Here is a 17,841-nt window from a genome sequence, read left to right as displayed (position 1 = left end):
CAATTGGCGAAGGGGGCGTGGCGACGGGTGGAGGGGGCGTGGCGAGGCGGGGATGGGGCGGGGCCGGGGGAGAAGGGCGGGGGCTGTAGGGCTGCAAAAACGAAAGCGAAAGGTGGCGGGGCCAGAGCGTAGCGGGAGCGGCCGGGGCCGGGTGGGTCTGGGGGCCCCGGGGGGGTCAGAGCGGGCTGGGGGGAACCAGGGGGGGTGGCTGGACTCGGCCGGGCTGAGCCAAGCAGCACCGGGGAGCATAGGCCGGTGAGGGGGGGCTGGACTGGGAGGACTGGGAGAGCTGGTGTGTCCCCAGTGTGCCGGGGGGGGGGGGGGGGTGTCTCAAAAAGGTGAAGGGGGCTGCGCTGGGGGGTCAGTGGTGTATTCCTGAGCAGTTTGGAGATCCAGGCCGGGACTGGGGGGCCATACTGGGAGTACTGGGTTGTGTTCTAGGGTACTGGGAAGGGTTTTGGGGAACCTGGTCAGGACTGGGGGATTTACTGGGAGCACTGGTATCCCAGGGAGCTCAGCAGGGTCTCAGTGAGCTAAGCCGGGAGCACTGGTGTGAGCCCCAGGGTGCTGGGCAGAGTCGAGGGGAGCTGAGGAGTCCGCACTGGGAGCACTGGTGTTCCCTGGGGAGTGCCCCAGGGAGCCCAGCAGTGTCCAGGTGACCAGCAGAGGGTCTGGGGGTGCTGGGTAGGGCCTTGAACACTCCTCAGGCCCCCGCAAGCCATGGAGTTGCTGCCCACCTTGCGCCTGGCCTGTGCCCTGCTCCTGGCTGACCTGGTGGTGCTGGCAGCGCTGGCCCGGTTGGCCTCGGCACTGGCCCGGCTGGGTCTAGTGGCCACGTGGCTGGAGGCTGGGCTGCGGCTACCAGTGCTGGTGGGGGCTGGGAGGCTTTTGGCCCCCGGAGGACCCCGGGGAGCTGCGGCCCTGGTGAGCCTGGCCCCCGCCACCTTCCTGACCCTGCGGGGCTGCCTGGAGCTGCCTGGGGCTCCACCAGTGCTGCTGGCCATGGCCACACCGTCCTGGCTGGCACTGGCCTACGGGGCGGCCCTGCTGGCCCTGCTGACCTGGACCTCCCTGGCACCTGGGGTGGCCCTGGGGACCAAGGAGGCCAAGTACCAGGCAGCCCTGCGCCGGCAGCTGGCCCTGGCCTGGCCTGAGTGGCCCTTCCTCAGCGGAGCCTTCTTATTCCTCGTGCTGGCTGCATTGGGTGAGACCTCCGTGCCCTACTGCACCGGGAGGGCCTTGGACGTCCTCCGCCATGGGGACGGCCCCACTGCCTTTGCCACTGCCATCGGCTTTGTGTGCCTCGCCTCCGCCAGCAGGTAGGGACCCCCAGTTCCTCCTCCAGACCCTGTCCACACCTGGGACGGTGCCTGATGGGTTTCGGGGTGTCTCTGTTCCCCCATTTTGCTCAGTTCGCTGTTTGCCGGCTGCCGCGGGGGCCTCTTCACCTTCATCATGGCTCGCCTTACCCTGCGCACCCGCGACCGGCTCTTCTCTGGCCTGGTGCACCAGGACATGGCCTTCTTCCAGGAGACCACAGCAGGTACAAAGGGGGGGGGTTCCCTGCCCCTGTCCCCCTGGTGTGTCCCCCACTCACCTTGTTCAACCCTTGCAGCCGAGCTGGCCTCCCGGCTGGCCACTGACGTGCCACTGGCGAGCAGGGTGGTGCCACTCAGTGCCAACATCGCCCTGCGGAACCTGGGGAAGGTGCTGGGGCTCAGCGCCTTCATGCTGGCGCTCTCACCACGCCTGACCCTGCTGGCGCTGCTTGAGGTGCCCCTTGCCATTGTTGCACACAAGATCTACAATGCCCGGCACCAGGTGATGGTGGACATGGGACAGTAGGGACGGGAGATCAGGGATGGTGATGGGATGGCCAGATGGGGACAGTAGGAAGAGGGTGGCAGGCTGGGGACAGCAAGAAATGGGGATGGTGGGGATGGGATGTGAGGTAGAGATGGCTGGGCAAAATGGGGAGGTGGAGATGGCTGGGACAGGACAGCAGGGTGAGGATTACAGGAGGAGGTTTGGGGCTGGGAATGACAGGGTAAGGAAAGTGGGGATGATGATTGCAGGGATGGCGATCATGGGGATAGGATAACAGGCAAGAGGAGAGCAGGAATGGAGATGGGATGGGATGGCAAGGACTCAGCTGTGCCATCCCATGGGTGCTGATGCCCGCTGGCCCTACCCAGATGCTGCAGCAGGCTGTGCTGGATGCAACAGCTGGCACTGGGGTGGTGGTGCAGGAGGCCATCTCCTCCATCGAGACGGTGCGGGCCTTCTCTGGGGAGGAGGAGGAAGAGCACCGCTACGACCAGGCACTGACCAAGATGCTGAGGCTGCGGGACCAGCGGGACATGGAGAAGGCAATCTTCCTCCTCATCCGGCGGGTGAGGCTGACATGGGGGGACCCAGGTGCCTGTTGGCACAAGGACATCCCCACTCACCCCTCTTCCTGCAGGCACTGCAGCTGGCCGTGCAGGCGCTGGTGTTGTACTGTGGGCACCAGCAGCTCCGTGAGGGGACCCTCACTGCTGGCGGCCTCATCGCCTTCATCCTCTACCAGAATAATGCCGGCAGCAGTGTGCAGGTAAGACCGGGCAGTGCATGCCCCATAGGCACATCCCCACGTCTGTCCCTGCCATGAGCACATTGCTGTCTCCATCCTCGGTGCCAGTAGCTCTGCCCCACACAGGCACTGGCGTACGCCTACGGCGACCTGCTGAGCAATGTGGCAGCTGCCCACAAGATCTTCGACTACCTGGACCGTGAGCCGGCTGTGGGCACTGGGGGCACCTGGGAGCCTGCCACACTCCAAGGCCACGTCACCTTCCAGCACGCTTCCTTTGCCTACCCCACGCGCCCTGAGCACCTTGTCCTGCAGGATGTCTCCTTCGAGCTGCGCCCCGGTGAGGTGACAGCGCTGGCGGGGCTGAATGGCAGCGGGAAGAGCACCTGTGCCGGGCTGCTGCAGCGCTTCTATGAGCCCACGGCCGGGGAAGTACTGTTGGATGGGGTGCCGCTGCGCGACTACAAGCACCGGTACCTACACCGCCAGGTGAGTGTGGCTGCAGGAGGGTGTGCGGCACAAACGTGCCGATCAGTGCCCGGACTCAGCCTCTGCCCCGGGGCAGGTGGCACTGGTGGGGCAGGAGCCCGTGCTCTTCTCTGGCTCCATCCGGGACAACATTGCCTATGGCCTGGAGGGCTGCCGGGAGGAGGAGATCATAGCAGCTGCAGAGGCTGCTGGTGCCCTGGGCTTTATCTCTGCACTGGACCAAGGCTTTGACACTGGTGAGTACTGGGGAGCAGGTGGGACCTGGGTGTCCATCCCAATCACCTCCCTGTCTCCATCCTGCAGATGTAGGGGAGAGAGGAGATCAGCTCTCGGCGGGGCAGAAGCAGCGTGTTGCCATTGCCCGGGCCTTGGTGCGATGCCCCACTGTCCTGATCCTCGACGAGGCCACCAGTGCCCTGGATGGGGATGGGGATGTGGCAGTGAGTGGTGGACTGTGCCTGGGAAAAGGGGTCCAGCCCTATGGCGAAGGCTGATGGGCACCGGCATTTCCTGCAGCTGCAGCAGTGGGTGCAGAGTGGGGGGGACCGGACGGTGCTGCTCATCACCCACCACCCGCGGATGCTGGAGAAGGCTGACCGCGTCGTGGTGCTGGAGCATGGCACCGTGGCTGAGATGGGGACGCCTGCTGAGCTTGCAACCTGTGGTGGACCCTACAGCCGCCTGCTGCAGCGCTAACAACCCACAGGACAGCCAAAAACCCCCAGGGATAGGCCACAGGGAGCAGCTGCCAGCTCCTGTCCTGGCTGCAGGATGGGAGGTGGGGGCTGCTCCTGTTGGTGCCAGGATTTGTATGGAATAAAGTGGAAACACTCCAGAGACAAGTGAGCTGGGTTGTGGCAGGGTGTGGGGAGCTCTGCTCTATGCTAGTGAGGCCTCACCTCGAACACTGCGTGCAGCTGTGGGCACCACAGCAGACGAAGGGCGTGAAACTGTGCAAGAGCCTCCAAGGGAGGGCCACGAGGACAGCAAAGGCTCTGCAGGGCAAGGGGTGTGAGGAGCGGCTGAAGGCGCTTGGGTTGTTGAGCCCAGAGCAGAGGAGACCCAGGGGAGGCCTCAAGGCAGCCCACAGCTTCCTGATGAGGGGAGCGGAGGAGCAGGTGCTGGTCTCTGCTCTCTGGGGCCAGCGACAGGGCCTGAGAGAATGGCATGGAGCTGCCATTGGGGAGGCTCAGGCCAGCTGTTCAGAAAAGGTTCTTCCCCGAGAGGGTGGTCAAGCACCCACAGCTAGGGTACTGGGCCCAGTGCTGGGCTCCCTGGTACGAGAGAGACCTGGCCACACTGGGGAGAGTCAGATGCTGCAGAAGATACGAAGATGCTGCAGGGACTGGAGCATCTCCCCTGGGAGGAGAGGCTGAGGGAGCTGGGCCTGCTCTGCCTGGAGCAGAGGAGGCTCTGGGGAGTCCAGAGGGGCTGTGGAGTCTCCATTATTGGAGATACCAAGAAGTGGACAAGGACAAGTCCAGGGCAATAGGCTTTGGGTGGTGCTGAACAGTGGTTTGGGGCAAGGGGACCTCAAGAGGTCTTTTCCAACCCCAGCCCCTCTGTGATTCTTGTGACAAGTCCTGGCAAACAATGAATTCACCCAGACAGAAGAGGCCCCTGCTGTACTGACACATAGGCTCACTGTGCTGAGCTCTTTCTGCATGCAGCTCCCAGCCTCCTCGATGCCTCCCCATCTTCCCCACGCAGCTTCTCCAGACAATCCTGACCCACCAGGCCGGGATAGCAGCACCTTGCCCACCCGCTCCCACACGCCACTCCAGGTCAGACACCAGGCATGCTTTGTGGCAAATCAGCAAATCATTGGGCTGTTTATTTTGTTTGAAGGCATGCAGATGCAATTATGCTGTGGCGTTGCTCTTGCAGTAGCAGATAGGAGATGCGAGAGGTTGGGGGAACAGGGCCACATCCAGCTGCAGCACAAAGTGCACATGGGGCCAGCTGGTCCCTCACGGGCTGAAGTAGAGCGGTTAGACACTGGGGTTGCTCCCTGCAGGGACAAGAAGAGACAGCATCATATGTGTCCGTGTCCCTATCCCAAACCTACTGCTCCAGGAGTCTTCCCAGGGAATCCAAGCAGTGGTTGGGCACAGCAGCACCCTGCGTGTGGGTACCACAACGGGACACGACAAGCTGGGACCCCAAAACCTCCCTGGGGCTCCTGCCTGAACCCCCAGCCTCATTCTGTACCTGCATTCGAGCTGTTGGATCCCCCATCACTGCCTGCAAGAAAGGAGCGGCCGTGAGCCCCAGCCCAGGAGCTGGCACAGGAAGGGCAGCAGCACCACGAGCGGAACACAGCACCACTGTGCTGGGAGCTCCAAGAGAAACCAGAGCCCCAAGACTGTCCCAGTGATGGGCAGAGGCTGGGGACATCACTGCCACCGTCACTCACCTGGTGCCACGTTGTAGCCCTTCTTCTCCTTCCCTGCAGACAGAAAGAGGCATCAGCACCAGCACCATGTCACAGCCAGGCTGGGGGCCTCCCAAAGGTGCCCCTGCTCCTCATACAGCCCCTCCAGCCCCTGCCTTCCTCCCACACCCCTCCGCCTCACCCGCCCAGGCACTTTACCCTGCTTGCTCTTCCAGACAGCAAATCCAGCCAGGGCAGCGATGACAGCCACGACAGCGACAGCCACCCCCGCCACGATGGGGATCAGGTTGGACTGTGGCTCTGGGAGAAATTAGGGCCATCAGAAGGGGAAGGGGAAGCCCCTGAACATCCCAGACCCACGCACCCCATGCTGCTGGGCTCACCCCACGAGAAGACCCCGGGTTGGGGCAGGCTGGCATGCTCCACGCGGCACTGGTACTTGTCCCTGTCCCCTGGCAGGACATCGATGGTGGCCCAGGCATGGTAGGTGCCGTCACTGTTGGGCACGGTGCTCCCCCTCTGGGTCTCCTGCTCCTGGACCACGCCGTCCTTCAGCCAGCTGATGGAGATGGGCCGTGGGTAGAAGCCGTGAGCGCGGCAGGACAAGGTCAGGAACTTGTCAGCTTCCATCCCCGACACTCGGACCTCGGGGCGCTCTGGGGAGGGGGTGGCAGCAAGGGCCAGGCTTAGCTCCCTGCACTGGCCCTGGTCCTGTTTCCAGCCTGGTGCTTCCTCCTCCCCTCACCCTCACCTCTCCTCTCCAGCATGGCCTTCCCATAGCTCACGTATTTCCTCAGCCACTCAATGCAGGTGTTCTCCAGGTAGTGCTTCATCTGCTCAGCCCAAGTCCCTTCCTCCTCCCACTTCCTCTTGGTGACTTGTGCCCCAGCGTCCGCTGCGGTGTACGTCAGCGTGTCCTTGTCTAAGGCAATGAAGTCCTTCCCATCATAGCCATACTGCTCAAAGCCTGTGGTGCTACCGTCCTCAAGGAGGTCACAGCCATACATGAACTGCACTGTGTGAGACCCTGCAACACAACCAGGGACAGGGGGGTGAGTTGCAGCCACAGTCCCGGCCCTTTAATGAGGTGCACACCCCTCCAGCAGCGCATGCAGGTGCCACACACTGCCCTGTCCCAGAGTCCTGCACCCCTGCAAGCCTGGTGCTGCCCCAAAATACTCACTGGAGTATTTTGGGGCAGTGAGGGCCTTGTACGGGGTTGTAAATGCTGTGGGGTGACCAGGAGCTGATATGGGTGGGGGGAATCCCTCAGGTTTTGGGGTGGGGGCCTGAAGCACCATGGGGAAAGCAAGGCGCTGGGACAATGGGGGCAGCAGCCCCTCTGGCTTTTGGGGTCCTGACTGCTGTGGGGACGGTGAAGGGCTGGGATGGGGTGGCCTGGAGTCCCCCAGCTCTGGGACATGGGGTTCTGAACAGCATGGGGGTGGCAAGGGGCTGGGTTGGGTCTGGAAGCACCCCTCTGGGTCTGTGACAAGGGACCCTGAGCACCGTGGGGCTGGGACAGGGCGGCTGGAAGCCCCGCGACAGCGACACCAGGCAGGGACCCAACAGCACGGCCGGGGCTGGGGCAGCAGCACGGGGGCAGGGCCAGGCCTCAGTGGGGCTGGGGACCCCCCCCCACCCCTCCCACGGCGCCCGCTCCCACAGCCCTCAGAGCCGCGGCCCGGCCCGCTCTCACCCCTGCTCTGGTTGTAGCGCTCCCGCAGCGTGTCCAGGCCCACGCGGTAAATCTGCTCACTACTCCGTAAGATCTCAGTCACCCTGTCCCAGTACTGCTGGTCCTCGTTGGCCGCAATCCAGTCCACCCGGGGCACCATCCTCTGAGTCTCGCTGTCATAGTGCACGAAGACCTCCCCGTCCACGTACCCCACGGCCACGAACTGCGGCAGCCCCGGGCTCGGGTCCGACACCGCGGTGTAGAAATAATGCAGGGAGCGGGACCCTGCGGGGACAGCGGGGGCTGAGTGGCAGCCCCGAGGGGAGGCCGAGCCCGGGGGGGGGCCCTGGAGGGGAAGGGGAGGCCCGGGGGGTCCCGGTGCCAGGAGAGCCCCATGGCCCCGCCCGCACTCACCGCTCGCTGCTCCGCCCAGGACCCCCAGCAGCAGCAGCCCCAGGCCCAGCTCCAGGCCCCCCACCCGCCCCGGCCCCATGGCCCCGCTCTGCCCCGAGCCGCCTCCGGAGCTCGAAGGTATCCGACGGCTCCGGCCCCGCCCCGCGACGCGATTGGCGGCTCCGCCGCGCGTCTGCCAATGACTAACCGGTGTTCTCGTGACGTCACCGGGCGCCGGGTAGATCGCGGTCCCGCAGGTTGCGAGAAGCGAAAGCGAAAGCGCTGCGGGCGGCGCGGGGCGGAGGCTGGGAACCGGGAAATCCCGGCCCCACCCGGACCCTTCGCCCCACCCCCCCTCCAACCCCCGCGTTTCTCGGCCCTGCCGTGGGCTGCAGCCCCCGGGGACAGCAGGACCACCCACTCAGCGATGGGGCACCCAGGATGCGTCCCCGTCGGGGCTGTCCCCAGGAGCGGGGGCAGCTGGCATCGGGCAGGACCCCGCTGGGGGCCATCTCCATCACCACCTCCTGCCCTCCACCCGCAGACCAGGCGGGACAGGGCCACTCGGAGCCAGTTGTCCGTGGCCGTGCCCATGCGGCTTTTGAATGTGCCCAAGGACGCACACCCCACCAACCTGTGCCGGCACACGGTTGTCCACACCGTGACAAAGTTTCCCGGTGCTCAGATGGAGCCCCCTGTGCTCCAGCACCTTCATCCCCTTTGTGACCCTGGTTGGACTCTCTCCAGGTCTCTCTTGTGCTGGGGAGCCCAGCACTGGGCCCACAAGCGCTGAGCAGAGGCGAAGGATCACCTCCCTCGGCCTGCTCCAACACGGCTCCTGCTGCAGCCCAGGACACTGCTTGCCACGCAGCCCAGGCAGGCTGTAAGGGTGTGTGTAAGGAGAGTTTCTGCTCCCTAGGGGAATCTGACCAAGGACCTCCTTCAGTGGGATGAGGGATAATAAGAAAAAGAGTAAGCCATAAAGAAGACCAGACAGGGACGTAAGCCTGACTGGGCAGCAGTGGTGGGAACCAAAGCTGCTCACTCACACTGACTGATGGGGGCATGGGGGAGCGAGGGTGTTTCCTCCAGCAAGGCTGTTTGGAGACCTCATGCATTGGAAACCAATGGAAAATGGGGAAACCAAGCAGAAACCAACCTCTAGCTGGACACAGACCTGACAGAACCAACATGGGCACAGTGACAAGAAAGGAACGTCCCTGTCATGCTCCTCGTTGGCAAGCAAGCAAGCATGAGGCACTGCTTCCAGGAAGATCAGCCTGGACTTTGCAACTGATAAGATGTGAACCAGGAGCACCTTGGACTGGGAGTGGTGTGGGACTGGTGGGGGATGTGCAGGGCAGGGGAGCAGAAGGAACAAAGAGGTGGGGAGGCAGAAAAGGAAGGAAAGGGGCCAGCTGTGTGTGAAATAGGACCAGTCAGTGCTTGTCTGGCTGAGCGCTGTGCCCAACCACCAGTCTATCCTGTCTTCTTGTAAATTCTCATTAAACATTTTCTTCAATTTAGGGACTGGAGTGAGGGTGAGTGAGGCCAGTGCAGGGCTCAGTGCCAGCAGCTGGAGTGGGGTGGCGAGTCACAGCCCATGGGCCCAGTGCTGGCTGCTGGGGGTGAGAGTCTCTGTGACCGGACGCGTGTGTCTGTGTGTGTCTGTGCGCGTGTGTGTGTCTGTCCGTCTGTCTGTCCATGGGACCTGTGCTCAGCTTGGCTGCTGGCTGACCCTCAGAAAGTGGCAGCCGCTTACCTCAGCCTGGGCAGAAATGCCAGGTCCCTGTGCACCCGGCTGGGCTCCAACATCTGGGCAGGAAGGCACTGGGTTTTCCTGCCTGTCCTGGTCTGTCCTGGTCTGTACTGGTTCCAGTGACCAGGCAGGAGGGTTCTGGGCTGCAGCAACTGGAGGAGATAGCCAGGCTCCTGACATCCCTTAACTCACCCCATCCCAGCCCAGCCTGTGGTGTCCAGCAGCCAACTAATGTGGGTTGGAACGTGTAGAATAGCATGTAAAGTAAAGAACAGTGAAATTCGAGCATCTTTGGCAATTTTTATTGCTGACATTCCATGTAAGATTCCAGGACTTCAAACCATTGAAAGCACCTTCGATGGTAATTGCTGATTTGTTGTCACAGGCCGATGAGGTTTTCAGATCTGTTATAACAACGGCTTGTTATTCCCACCCATACCGAATTGCTGGTGCATTGTAATGCACCATGGGGCCTAATCATATTGACGCCAGTAACAATTTAAGTTTGCATTGTTAAATTTGTTTTGTGGTAAAAGCTGTAAAATATGTACTTCAAGGCAAGGGCAAGATGATCCAGGCCTTGAGGATATCTAAAGGATGATTCATAAAAAAACTACTTAATCAGAAAGACCATTTGGTAAGGAAACATCAACACATACACTACTGGATGTGCTACTAATCAACTTTTTAGAAATACTTGGCTGAAAAACAAAGGTATGAGTTTCTAATGCTCTAATACTAATGAGAACTATCCTCATTAGAATAGTAAAAATCATGGCCCTAGGCTGAGAGACCCCAGCCCAAAAAGAGACCCTTCCCCTCTGAGGATGCATAGAATGATTTTGTCAAATTGGCAGTATGCTCATTTTGTAACCAATTAGAAATTAGAAGATTGTGCTAACATGTACATGTAGTGATAAGAGATTGTATAAAGTGTGGCACAGAAAATCCTTAGGTGTGCCAGTTTAGCAAGAAACCAGCTGGCACTTGCGCAATTCTGAAATAGACAATATCTCGACCTAGTGTGTGGATAGGCTCATTGCACACTGGGTAAGGCTGTGGCTGATAATTTAGAGTATCAGGGAATAAGTATGATGACTTGGGTTGATATCAAAATGTTTCATGGACTGGTTTTGCAAAGCTCCAGAATTCAGTATCCAGCGGTGTGTGTTTTTTGTTGTTTTTTTTTTTTTTTGACAATGCCAGCAATCTATTGCATTGTCCACTTGAGATATGGCATTCATAAACTGATCAATACAGTTGTCAATCAAGTTGTTGATAATGACACTGAACTGGGAGGATCTGTGGATTCCATCAAGGGTGGAGAGGCCTTGCAGAGGGATCTGGACGAATGGGAGAGATGGGCAGCCACTGACTGCAGGAACAAGAGCGTGTGCCGGACCCTGCCTCTGGGCATATAAATCAAAAAGGTTTTGAGTAATCTGGGAGCCCCAGTGTAGGGGCAGATGTTAAAGCATCTTTTACAGCTTTGAATGCCTTTTCCCCTTCCACTTCCCAGGAGATAGGTTCTATTTCCTCATCCTTGGTGCCCTCAGTTACAGGTGTAGTCAGTTCCCCCAGTTCTGGTATCCACAGTCTGTAAAATCCAGCCCCATGTTCCCACAGCAGTAGCATTCTCTGCTTTCTCCCCTATTATTCCTCTCCCTTTATCCAGTCCATGTTTCTTGACCCAGTCCAGGGTCTGACTTTCCCCTTCCTCGGACTCCTCTATTTCCTCCTCTAGCCTGCAAACTCCTCATGAGCATTGCTGCCCATAAATTACCCTCCTGTTCCTCGGTTCTCTTTTGTGAATTCGTTGTGTCCACCTTCTCCATTTCCTCTTGCCCGTCATAAACAACTACCACTACACTCAAAATCTTCTGCAACGTCTCCCCTTGCCAACCCAGCAGATGTTCCTTGACTCACCGCAGCCTACAGGGGGTTTCCTGAGCTGGGGAAGCCCCAGGAGAGCACAGAGAAAGGCCCAGGGACAGCAGCTCCTCCAAAGCAGCCGATGAGCCATGGGCAGGTCCAGCAGTGAGGGTGGCCACCCCTGAGTGCCCCCTGAGCAGCCCCGAGGGAGCGTGGCCAACATGGTGGGTTGTGTGTGGCACCTCAGCTGGGCCTGGCATGGCCATTGGTGCAGGAGAACACAGGGAGGGCACCCCATGAGGGTGCCCCATGAGGGTGGGAGGCACCAGGAACACCTGCACTACGCACCCGGTCCTGCACAGGCCAATAGTGCGTGCCTCGCCAATCCTCAAGGCAAAATGGTGGGCACTCACCTCTGGGCAGAGGCTTTCGCTCCGTCTGTGTGCTCTGCACCATCTGCCCCAGTGGTGGCCGATGCCTCCACCTAGACGGAGCTGCTGAGAGGTGAGGCTGCCCTGCAGACTTCAGGCTGCTGGAAGTGCCCAGGCCTGTCCCCTGGGGCAGGTGGCAGACCTGCCTGCCAAGGGGTGCCTAGATGGAGCGAGGAGTGGGAAGCAGCCCTGCAGACCCCAAGGTCAGCGCAGAAGGAGGACAGGAGGTGCTCCAGGCACACAGCAGAAGTTCCCCTGCGGCCTGTGGAGGGGCCTCTGGTGGAGCAGGCTGGTTCCTTTGTCCAGATTAATGCACAGCACTTAATCAATTTATTTTTTATCATTTCACTGCCCCGGGGATATCTCCCTGTCCCCTGGAAGCCTTATTTCCCTTTTTTTCCCCAGCCCTTGTCAGTGTTCGTTCAGGCCACGATAGTCCACTGTTAGTCTCCACTCACCATTAGACTTTCGCACTGGCCATATGGGACTATTAAAAGGTGAATGAGTCTTGCTGATCACTCCTTGGCTCTCCAGTTGACGAATTAGCTCGTGGATGGGAATCAGGGAGTCTCGGTTGGTGCGATATTGCCGCCGGTGCACAGTTGTGGTAGCGATTGGCACTTGCTGTTCTTCAACCCTCAGCAGCCCCACAACAGAAGGGTCCTCTGAGAGACCGGGCAAGGTAGACAACTGTTTAATGTCCTCTGTCTCTAAGGCAGCTATGCCAAAAGCCCAGCGGAACCCTTTTGGGTCCTTGAAATATCCTCTTCTAAGATAGTCTATGCCAAGGATGCACGGAGCATCCGGGCCAGTCACAATACGGTGCTTTTGCCACTCATTTCCAGTTAGACTCACTTCAGCTTCCAATACAGTTAACTGCTGGGATCCCCCTGTCACGCCATAAATACAGATGGGCTCTGGCCCTTTACAGCTTGATGGCATTAGAGTACATTGTGCACCGGTGTCTACTAAAGCCTTATACTTCTGTGCGTCAGACGTGCCAGGCCATCGAATCCACACAGTCCAATAAACTCGGTTGTCCCTTTCCTCCCCCTGACTGGAGGCAGGGCCCCTCTAGTCCTGGTCAGAATCTTCGTTTCTGTGTTTAAAAGACTGCCTGCTAGAAGTTGGAGCAGCAAACTTTTCAGAGAACCCCTTTCTCCCGATTGTTTTCTTTTGTAACTCACGTACCCGTGCCTCTAGGGTCTCAGTAGATTTTCCATCCCATTTTCTCATGTCCTCTCCATGGTCACGTAGGTAGAACCACAGGGTGGCGCGGGGTGTGTACCAACCATATTGTCTTCTTTGCACGGATGCGCGTTTACCCCTAATAGCCGAGACGCTGGTTCGTACAGGTGGGGAAGAAGATACACTCTCTTTAAGTTGGTGGACCTCTTCAAAAAGTTTCTCCAAAGTATTCTCCTTTAGTTGGTGGCCACTGGTTCGTTCAGGTGGGGGGGAATATAAATTCTCTTTAAGTTGGTGGACCTCTTCAAAAAGTTTCTCCAAAGTATTCTCTTTTAGTTGGTGGCCACTGGTTTGTTCAGGTGGGGGGGAAGATAAATTCTCTTTAAGTTGGTGGAACTCTTCAGAGAGTTTCTCCACAGCCGAGACGCAGGCCTGTAGGGAAGAGGAGAGATTTCCTTCGTACTGCCGGAGTTGTTTAGCCATGTCACCCACTGTGGGATCTTCACCGTCTTTCCAGGATATTATTGCCAATGTGCTGGCCCATGTTGATGGTGCATTATGTACAAACTTCCGCCATATGGGTCGAGTACACTGGACGTCATCTGGATCTGTGGATGTTTGTGCGTCGTCTAGGTCCTTATAAATTACTTCCCGTACGGCTAATTCCCTCAGGTACTGGATTCCCTTCTCCATGGTGGTCCACTTGACTGGTAGACATACAAGTTCTTCCTTGTAGGGATACCTTCCCTTCACAGCTAACAGGAGACGCCTCCAGAGGCTGTGAGATCGTGCTCCATCTCCAATTGCTTTGTCAATGCTTGCATCTCTAGCAAGGGATCCCAACCGCTTGGCTTCCCTGCCCTCTAATTCCACACCATTGGCTCCAGTGTCCCAGCACCGGAGCAGCCAGGTGACAAGCTGTTCACCTATACAGCGACCAAAATCTTTTCGCACATCTCGTAGCTCACGCTGGTATAGGGTTCGGGTAGTTACTGTTGATTTTTCAACATCCTCATCCTCATCTTCATCCTCCTGCACACTTGATGGCCCAGCCTCGTCTTCTCCACGCCCAGACTTAGCAGAAGACTTTCTGCGTTCTAAACGACCTGAGTCTCTATACCATTTTTTCACCTTTTCTACAGGGGCAACTTGCACTGCTACAGCTCGCCTCTCCGACCCAGCCACAGGGTCTGCCACAGGGGTTGGAATACCCTCTGCAGGGGCAACTTGCACTGCTACAGTTCGTTTCTCTGACCCAGCCACAGGAGTGGGAACGGCTGCGGGAGCTGGAACGGCTGTGGGTGCCGGGACGGCTGCGGGAGCTGGAGCTGGAACGGCTACGGGAGCTGGAACGGCTGTGGGAGCTGGAACGGCTGCGGGAGCTGGAGCTGGAACGGCTGCGGGAGCTGGAACGGCTGCAGGAGCTGGAGCTGGAACGGCTGCGGGAGCTGGAGCTGGAACGGCTGCGGGAGCTGGAGCTGGAACGGCTGCGGGAGCTGGAACGGCTGCAGGAGCCGAAACCGGGACGGCTGCGGGAGCTGGAGCTGGAACGGCTGCGGGAGCTGGAACGGCTGTGGGAGCTGGAACCGGGACGGCTGCGGGAGCTGGAGCTGGAACGGCTGCGGGAGCTGGAGCTGGAACGGCTGTGGGAGCTGGAGCTGGAACGGCTGCGGGAGCTGGAACGGCTGTGGGAGCTGGAACCGGGACGGCTGCGGGAGCTGGAGCTGGAACGGCTGCGGGAGCTGTCACTAGGTTGATAGTAGCATCAATTGCAGCTCGATAGGCACAGGCCAGACCCCAGCACGCCACAGCGATTTGTGTCACTTCGGAACTGCCGGAGTCATGACACCTTTTTTTCAAGCATTCTACCAGTTTTTTAGGATTTTGCAGTTGTTCAGGGGTGAACGTCCAAAACACTGGAGGTGCCCACTGCCCTAGAAACCTGCCCATATCCTCCCACACTCCCTGCCACTCGCAAATATCCCGCCTCAAGACAGATCTCCGGATGAGATTCCTAAGTAGTTGTTTAACCTTAAACAAAACCTGAAGCGCATTCAGGAGACATAACAACAAGAACATGCTGGTCTGAGTATCCCAAGGATATTCAACATCTTGGAGAGCTACCGTAACTAGCTCGGGGGATAAGAGGGTGGTGAAGGAGGAAGGGAGAGTGAACAGGTAGGAGAAAATATCTTCCCCTGTCCCCTCCAGAGATTGACTCCCTGATGAAAAAAGGCAATAGGTGTAATTGCTAATAGTTTCTGAGATATGGTTTCCGAAGTATAGAGTCGACGACAGTGCTGAGTACAAATACCAGGTTAGAGTCATGACCAGATATTTCATCATTTCATAAGCCATCGTTACACCACACAGTACCATAACAATCTTGAACCAGGGCCCGGAAAGGATAAACAGCATGACAGGGAGCACATACAGAATGTAACTTGCTATAAAACTCAATTTGGGAAACAGGTACAGCAGACTTGAGATGAAAGCAATCAACATTGTGACTAGCAACTATTAAGCAGGTCGAATACTTATACCAATTTTAGTTTAACACACTCGGGTCAAATCTGTCGATATCTCAACCCTTCGAGCCCCACGTTGGGCGCCAAATTGACTGTTGTGGTTTAGCCCGGCTGGCAGCCAAACACCACACAGCCGTTCGCTCACCCTCCCCCCTCCCTCTCCGGGATGGGGGAGAGAAACGGGAAAGTGAAGCCTGTGAGTTGAGATAAGGACAGTTTATTAAGACAGGGAAAATAATAACAATAATAATAATAATAATAATAATAATAGTAATAATGTGTACAAAGTGATGCACAATGCAATTGCTCACCACCCGTTGACCGATGCCCAGCCTATCCCCGAGCAGCCGGCCCCCCCCACCCCGGCTAGCCACCCCTATATATTGTTCAGCATGACGTCAGATGGTATGGAATACCCCTTTGGCCAGTTTGGGTCAGCTGTCCTGGGTCTGTCCCCTCCCAGCTCCTGCTGCACCCCCAGCCTGCTCGCTAGCAGGACAGAGCGAGAAGCTGAAAAGTCCTTGGCTTGGTGTAAGCATTGCTCTACAACAATTAAAACATCAGCATGTTATCAGCGCTCTTCTCATCCTAATCCAAAACATAGCACCCTGCCAGCTACTAGGAGGGAAATTAACTCTGTCCTACCTGAAACCAGGACACCCGCCCAGGCACTTTACCCTGCTTGCTCTTCCAGACAGCAAATCCAGCCAGGGCAGCGATGACAGCCACGACAGCGACAGCCACCCCCGCCACAATGGGGATCAGGTTGGACTGTGGCTCTGGGGGAAATTAGGGCCATCAGAAGGGGAAGGGGGAGCCCCCAAGCACCCCAGTCCCACGTACTCCATGCTGCTGGGCTCACCCCACGAGAAGAGGCCAGGCTTGGGCAGGCTGGCGTGCTCCACGCGGCACTGGTACTTGTCCCTGTCCCCTGGCAGGACATCGATGGTGGCCCAGGCATGGTAGGTGCCGTCACTGTTGGGCACGGTGCTCCCCCTCTGGGTCTCCTGCTCCTGGACCACGCCGTCCTTCAGCCAGCTGATGGAGATGGGCCGCGGGTAGAAGCCGTGAGCGCGGCAGGACAAGGTCAGCATCCTGTCGGCCTCCATTCCCGACACTCGGACCTCGGGGCGCTCTGGGAAGGGGGTGGCAGCAAGGGCTGGGCTTAGCTCCCTGCACTGGCCCTGCTCCTGCTTACAGCCTGGTGCTTCCTCCTCCCCTCACCCTCACCTCTCCTCTCCAGCATGGCCTTCCCATAGCTCACGTATTTCCTCAGCCACTCAATGCAGGTGTTCTCCAGGTAGTGCTTCGTCTGCTCAGCAACAGTCCCTTCCTCCTCCCACTTCCTCTTGGTGATTTGTGCCCCAGCATCTGCCGCAGTGTACGTCAGCGTGTCCTTGTCAAAAGCGAGGAAGTCCTTCCCATCATAGCCGTGCTGCTCAAACCCTCTGATGCTACCATCCTCAAGGAGGTCACAGCCGCACATGTACTGCAGCGTGTGAGACCCTGCAACACAACCAGGGGCAAGGGGTGAGGGGCACCCCTTCAGTGGGGCACAGACCCCACCAGCAGCGCACGCAGGTGCCACACAGAGCCCTGTCCCAGAGCCCTGCACCCCAGCACAGCTGGGCTGGCAGCCAGCCCCATGGCACCTCAGGACAGCGAGGAGCTGGGACAGGGTCCTGAATGATGGGAGGTGATGAGGAGCTGAGACAGGATCAAGGGAGTTCTTCTGGGGCTGGGACAAGGGACCGTATGCATCTGGGGATGCCCCTGCCCCGTGGCACCCACTCCCACCACCCCCAGAGCCATGGCCCAGCCCGCTCTCACCCCTGCTCTGGTTGTAGCGCTCCCGCAGCGTGTCCAGGTCCACGAGGTAGTTCTGCTCATCATTCTGGGCGATCTCGCTCTGCCTGTCCCAGTACTGCTGGTCCTCGTTGGCCGCCATCCAGTCCACCCGGGGCACCATCCTGTGGGTCTCGCTGTCATAGTGCACGAAGACCTCCCCGTCCACGTACCCCACGATCACGAACTGCGGCAGCCCCGGGCTCGGGTCCGACACCGCAGTGTAGAAATAATGCAGGGAGCGGGGCCCTGCGGGGACAGGGGGCAGCTCAGGGGCAGCCCTGAGGAGAGGCCGAGCCCCGGGGGGGGCCCTGGAGGGGAAGGGAAGGCCCGGGGGGGCCCAGTGCTCACCCGCACTCACCTCTTGCCGCCCCGCCCAGGACCCCCAGCAGCAGCAGCAGGAGCAGCAGCAGCAGGCGGAGGCCCCCTGCCCGCCCCGGCCCCATGGCCCTGCTTTGTCCTGTCGCGTTCCAAGAAAAAAATGAAAGTGAAAGCGCTACAGGTGGCGCGGGGCAGGGCCTGGGGACACGGAAACCCCGGCCCCCCCTGCCCTTCCCCTCTCCCCTCCCCGGTTTTCCCGACCTTGCCGTGAGCTGCAGCAACGCCCGGGGACCCCAGGGCCATCCGCGCAGCGATGGGGCACCCAGGACGTGTCCCCATCGGTGCTGTGCGATAGAAAGTTGGGACGCGT

The 17,841-nt window shown here is 59.0% G+C and overlaps 3 protein-coding genes across 12 annotated transcripts in view; 1 reads left to right on the top strand and 2 right to left on the bottom strand.

Annotated features, from left to right (window-relative positions):
• Positions 1-17,841, bottom strand: part of LOC118260323 (zinc finger protein 420-like) — a 337,064-nt gene that overhangs the window by 208,628 nt on the left and 110,595 nt on the right. The window lies entirely within an intron of this gene.
• TAP2 (transporter 2, ATP binding cassette subfamily B member) lies at positions 102-3,896 on the top strand. 2 transcript variants are annotated; one of them, XM_035570430.2, is made up of 10 exons: positions 102-151; positions 510-1,319; positions 1,413-1,543; positions 1,616-1,821; positions 2,196-2,393; positions 2,465-2,593; positions 2,699-3,061; positions 3,138-3,297; positions 3,365-3,501; positions 3,578-3,896. In XM_035570430.2, the coding sequence occupies exons 2-10, from the start codon at positions 721-723 to the stop codon at positions 3,755-3,757; spliced, it is 2,103 nt and encodes a 700-aa protein (XP_035426323.1). In that variant the 5' UTR covers positions 102-151; positions 510-720; the 3' UTR covers positions 3,758-3,896. The 2 variants fall into 2 exon arrangements, with proteins under 2 accessions (XP_035426323.1, XP_035426324.1); XM_035570431.2 differs by lacking the exon at positions 102-151 and having other exon boundaries at positions 389-1,319; positions 3,371-3,501.
• On the bottom strand, positions 4,864-17,665 carry LOC118260299 (class I histocompatibility antigen, F10 alpha chain-like). Of its 9 annotated transcripts, none has more exons than XM_035570468.2 (8): positions 17,512-17,633; positions 17,136-17,399; positions 16,536-16,811; positions 16,168-16,440; positions 15,983-16,084; positions 5,478-5,510; positions 5,273-5,305; positions 4,864-5,072 (listed from the first exon to the last, which is right to left on the bottom strand). In XM_035570468.2, the coding sequence occupies exons 1-8, from the start codon at positions 17,594-17,596 to the stop codon at positions 5,053-5,055; spliced, it is 1,086 nt and encodes a 361-aa protein (XP_035426361.1). In that variant the 5' UTR covers positions 17,597-17,633; the 3' UTR covers positions 4,864-5,052. The 9 variants fall into 9 exon arrangements, with proteins under 9 accessions (XP_035426361.1, XP_050572045.1, XP_035426364.1 ...); XM_050716088.1 differs by lacking the exons at positions 15,983-16,084; positions 16,168-16,440; positions 16,536-16,811 and adding exons at positions 5,655-5,756; positions 5,840-6,112; positions 6,208-6,483; XM_035570471.1 differs by lacking the exons at positions 15,983-16,084; positions 16,168-16,440; positions 16,536-16,811; positions 17,136-17,399; positions 17,512-17,633 and adding exons at positions 5,655-5,756; positions 5,840-6,112; positions 6,208-6,483; positions 7,156-7,419; positions 7,549-7,699.

Source organism: Cygnus atratus, chromosome 33, assembly GCF_013377495.2.
Source record: "Cygnus atratus isolate AKBS03 ecotype Queensland, Australia chromosome 33, CAtr_DNAZoo_HiC_assembly, whole genome shotgun sequence".
Taxonomy (NCBI): Eukaryota; Metazoa; Chordata; class Aves; order Anseriformes; family Anatidae; genus Cygnus; species Cygnus atratus.
Note: the sequence above shows the minus strand (reverse complement) of the source record. Positions and strands in the feature narration are given on the sequence as shown.

What these genes read in the sequence shown, in the direction of transcription:
- LOC118260299 (XM_050716086.1), bottom strand. Translation starts at nt 17,596, where the DNA reads ATGGGGCCGGGGCGGGCAGGGGGCCTCCGCCTGCTGCTGCTGCTCCTG. An exon ending in GCCTGGCCTCTTCTCGTGGG is followed by an intron (nt 16,085 to 16,167) that starts GTGAGCCCAGCA and finishes AATTTCCCCCAG; the next exon opens with AGCCACAGTCCAACCTGATC. An exon ending in GGCGGGTGTCCTGGTTTCAG is followed by an intron (nt 15,078 to 15,950) that starts GTAGGACAGAGT and finishes ATTTGTACTCAG; the next exon opens with CACTGTCGTCGACTCTATAC.
- TAP2 (XM_035570430.2), top strand. Translation starts at nt 721, where the DNA reads ATGGAGTTGCTGCCCACCTTGCGCCTGGCCTGTGCCCTGCTCCTGGCT. An exon ending in TCTTCCTCCTCATCCGGCGG is followed by an intron (nt 2,394 to 2,464) that starts GTGAGGCTGACA and finishes CTCTTCCTGCAG; the next exon opens with GCACTGCAGCTGGCCGTGCA. An exon ending in GGACCAAGGCTTTGACACTG is followed by an intron (nt 3,298 to 3,364) that starts GTGAGTACTGGG and finishes TCCATCCTGCAG; the next exon opens with ATGTAGGGGAGAGAGGAGAT.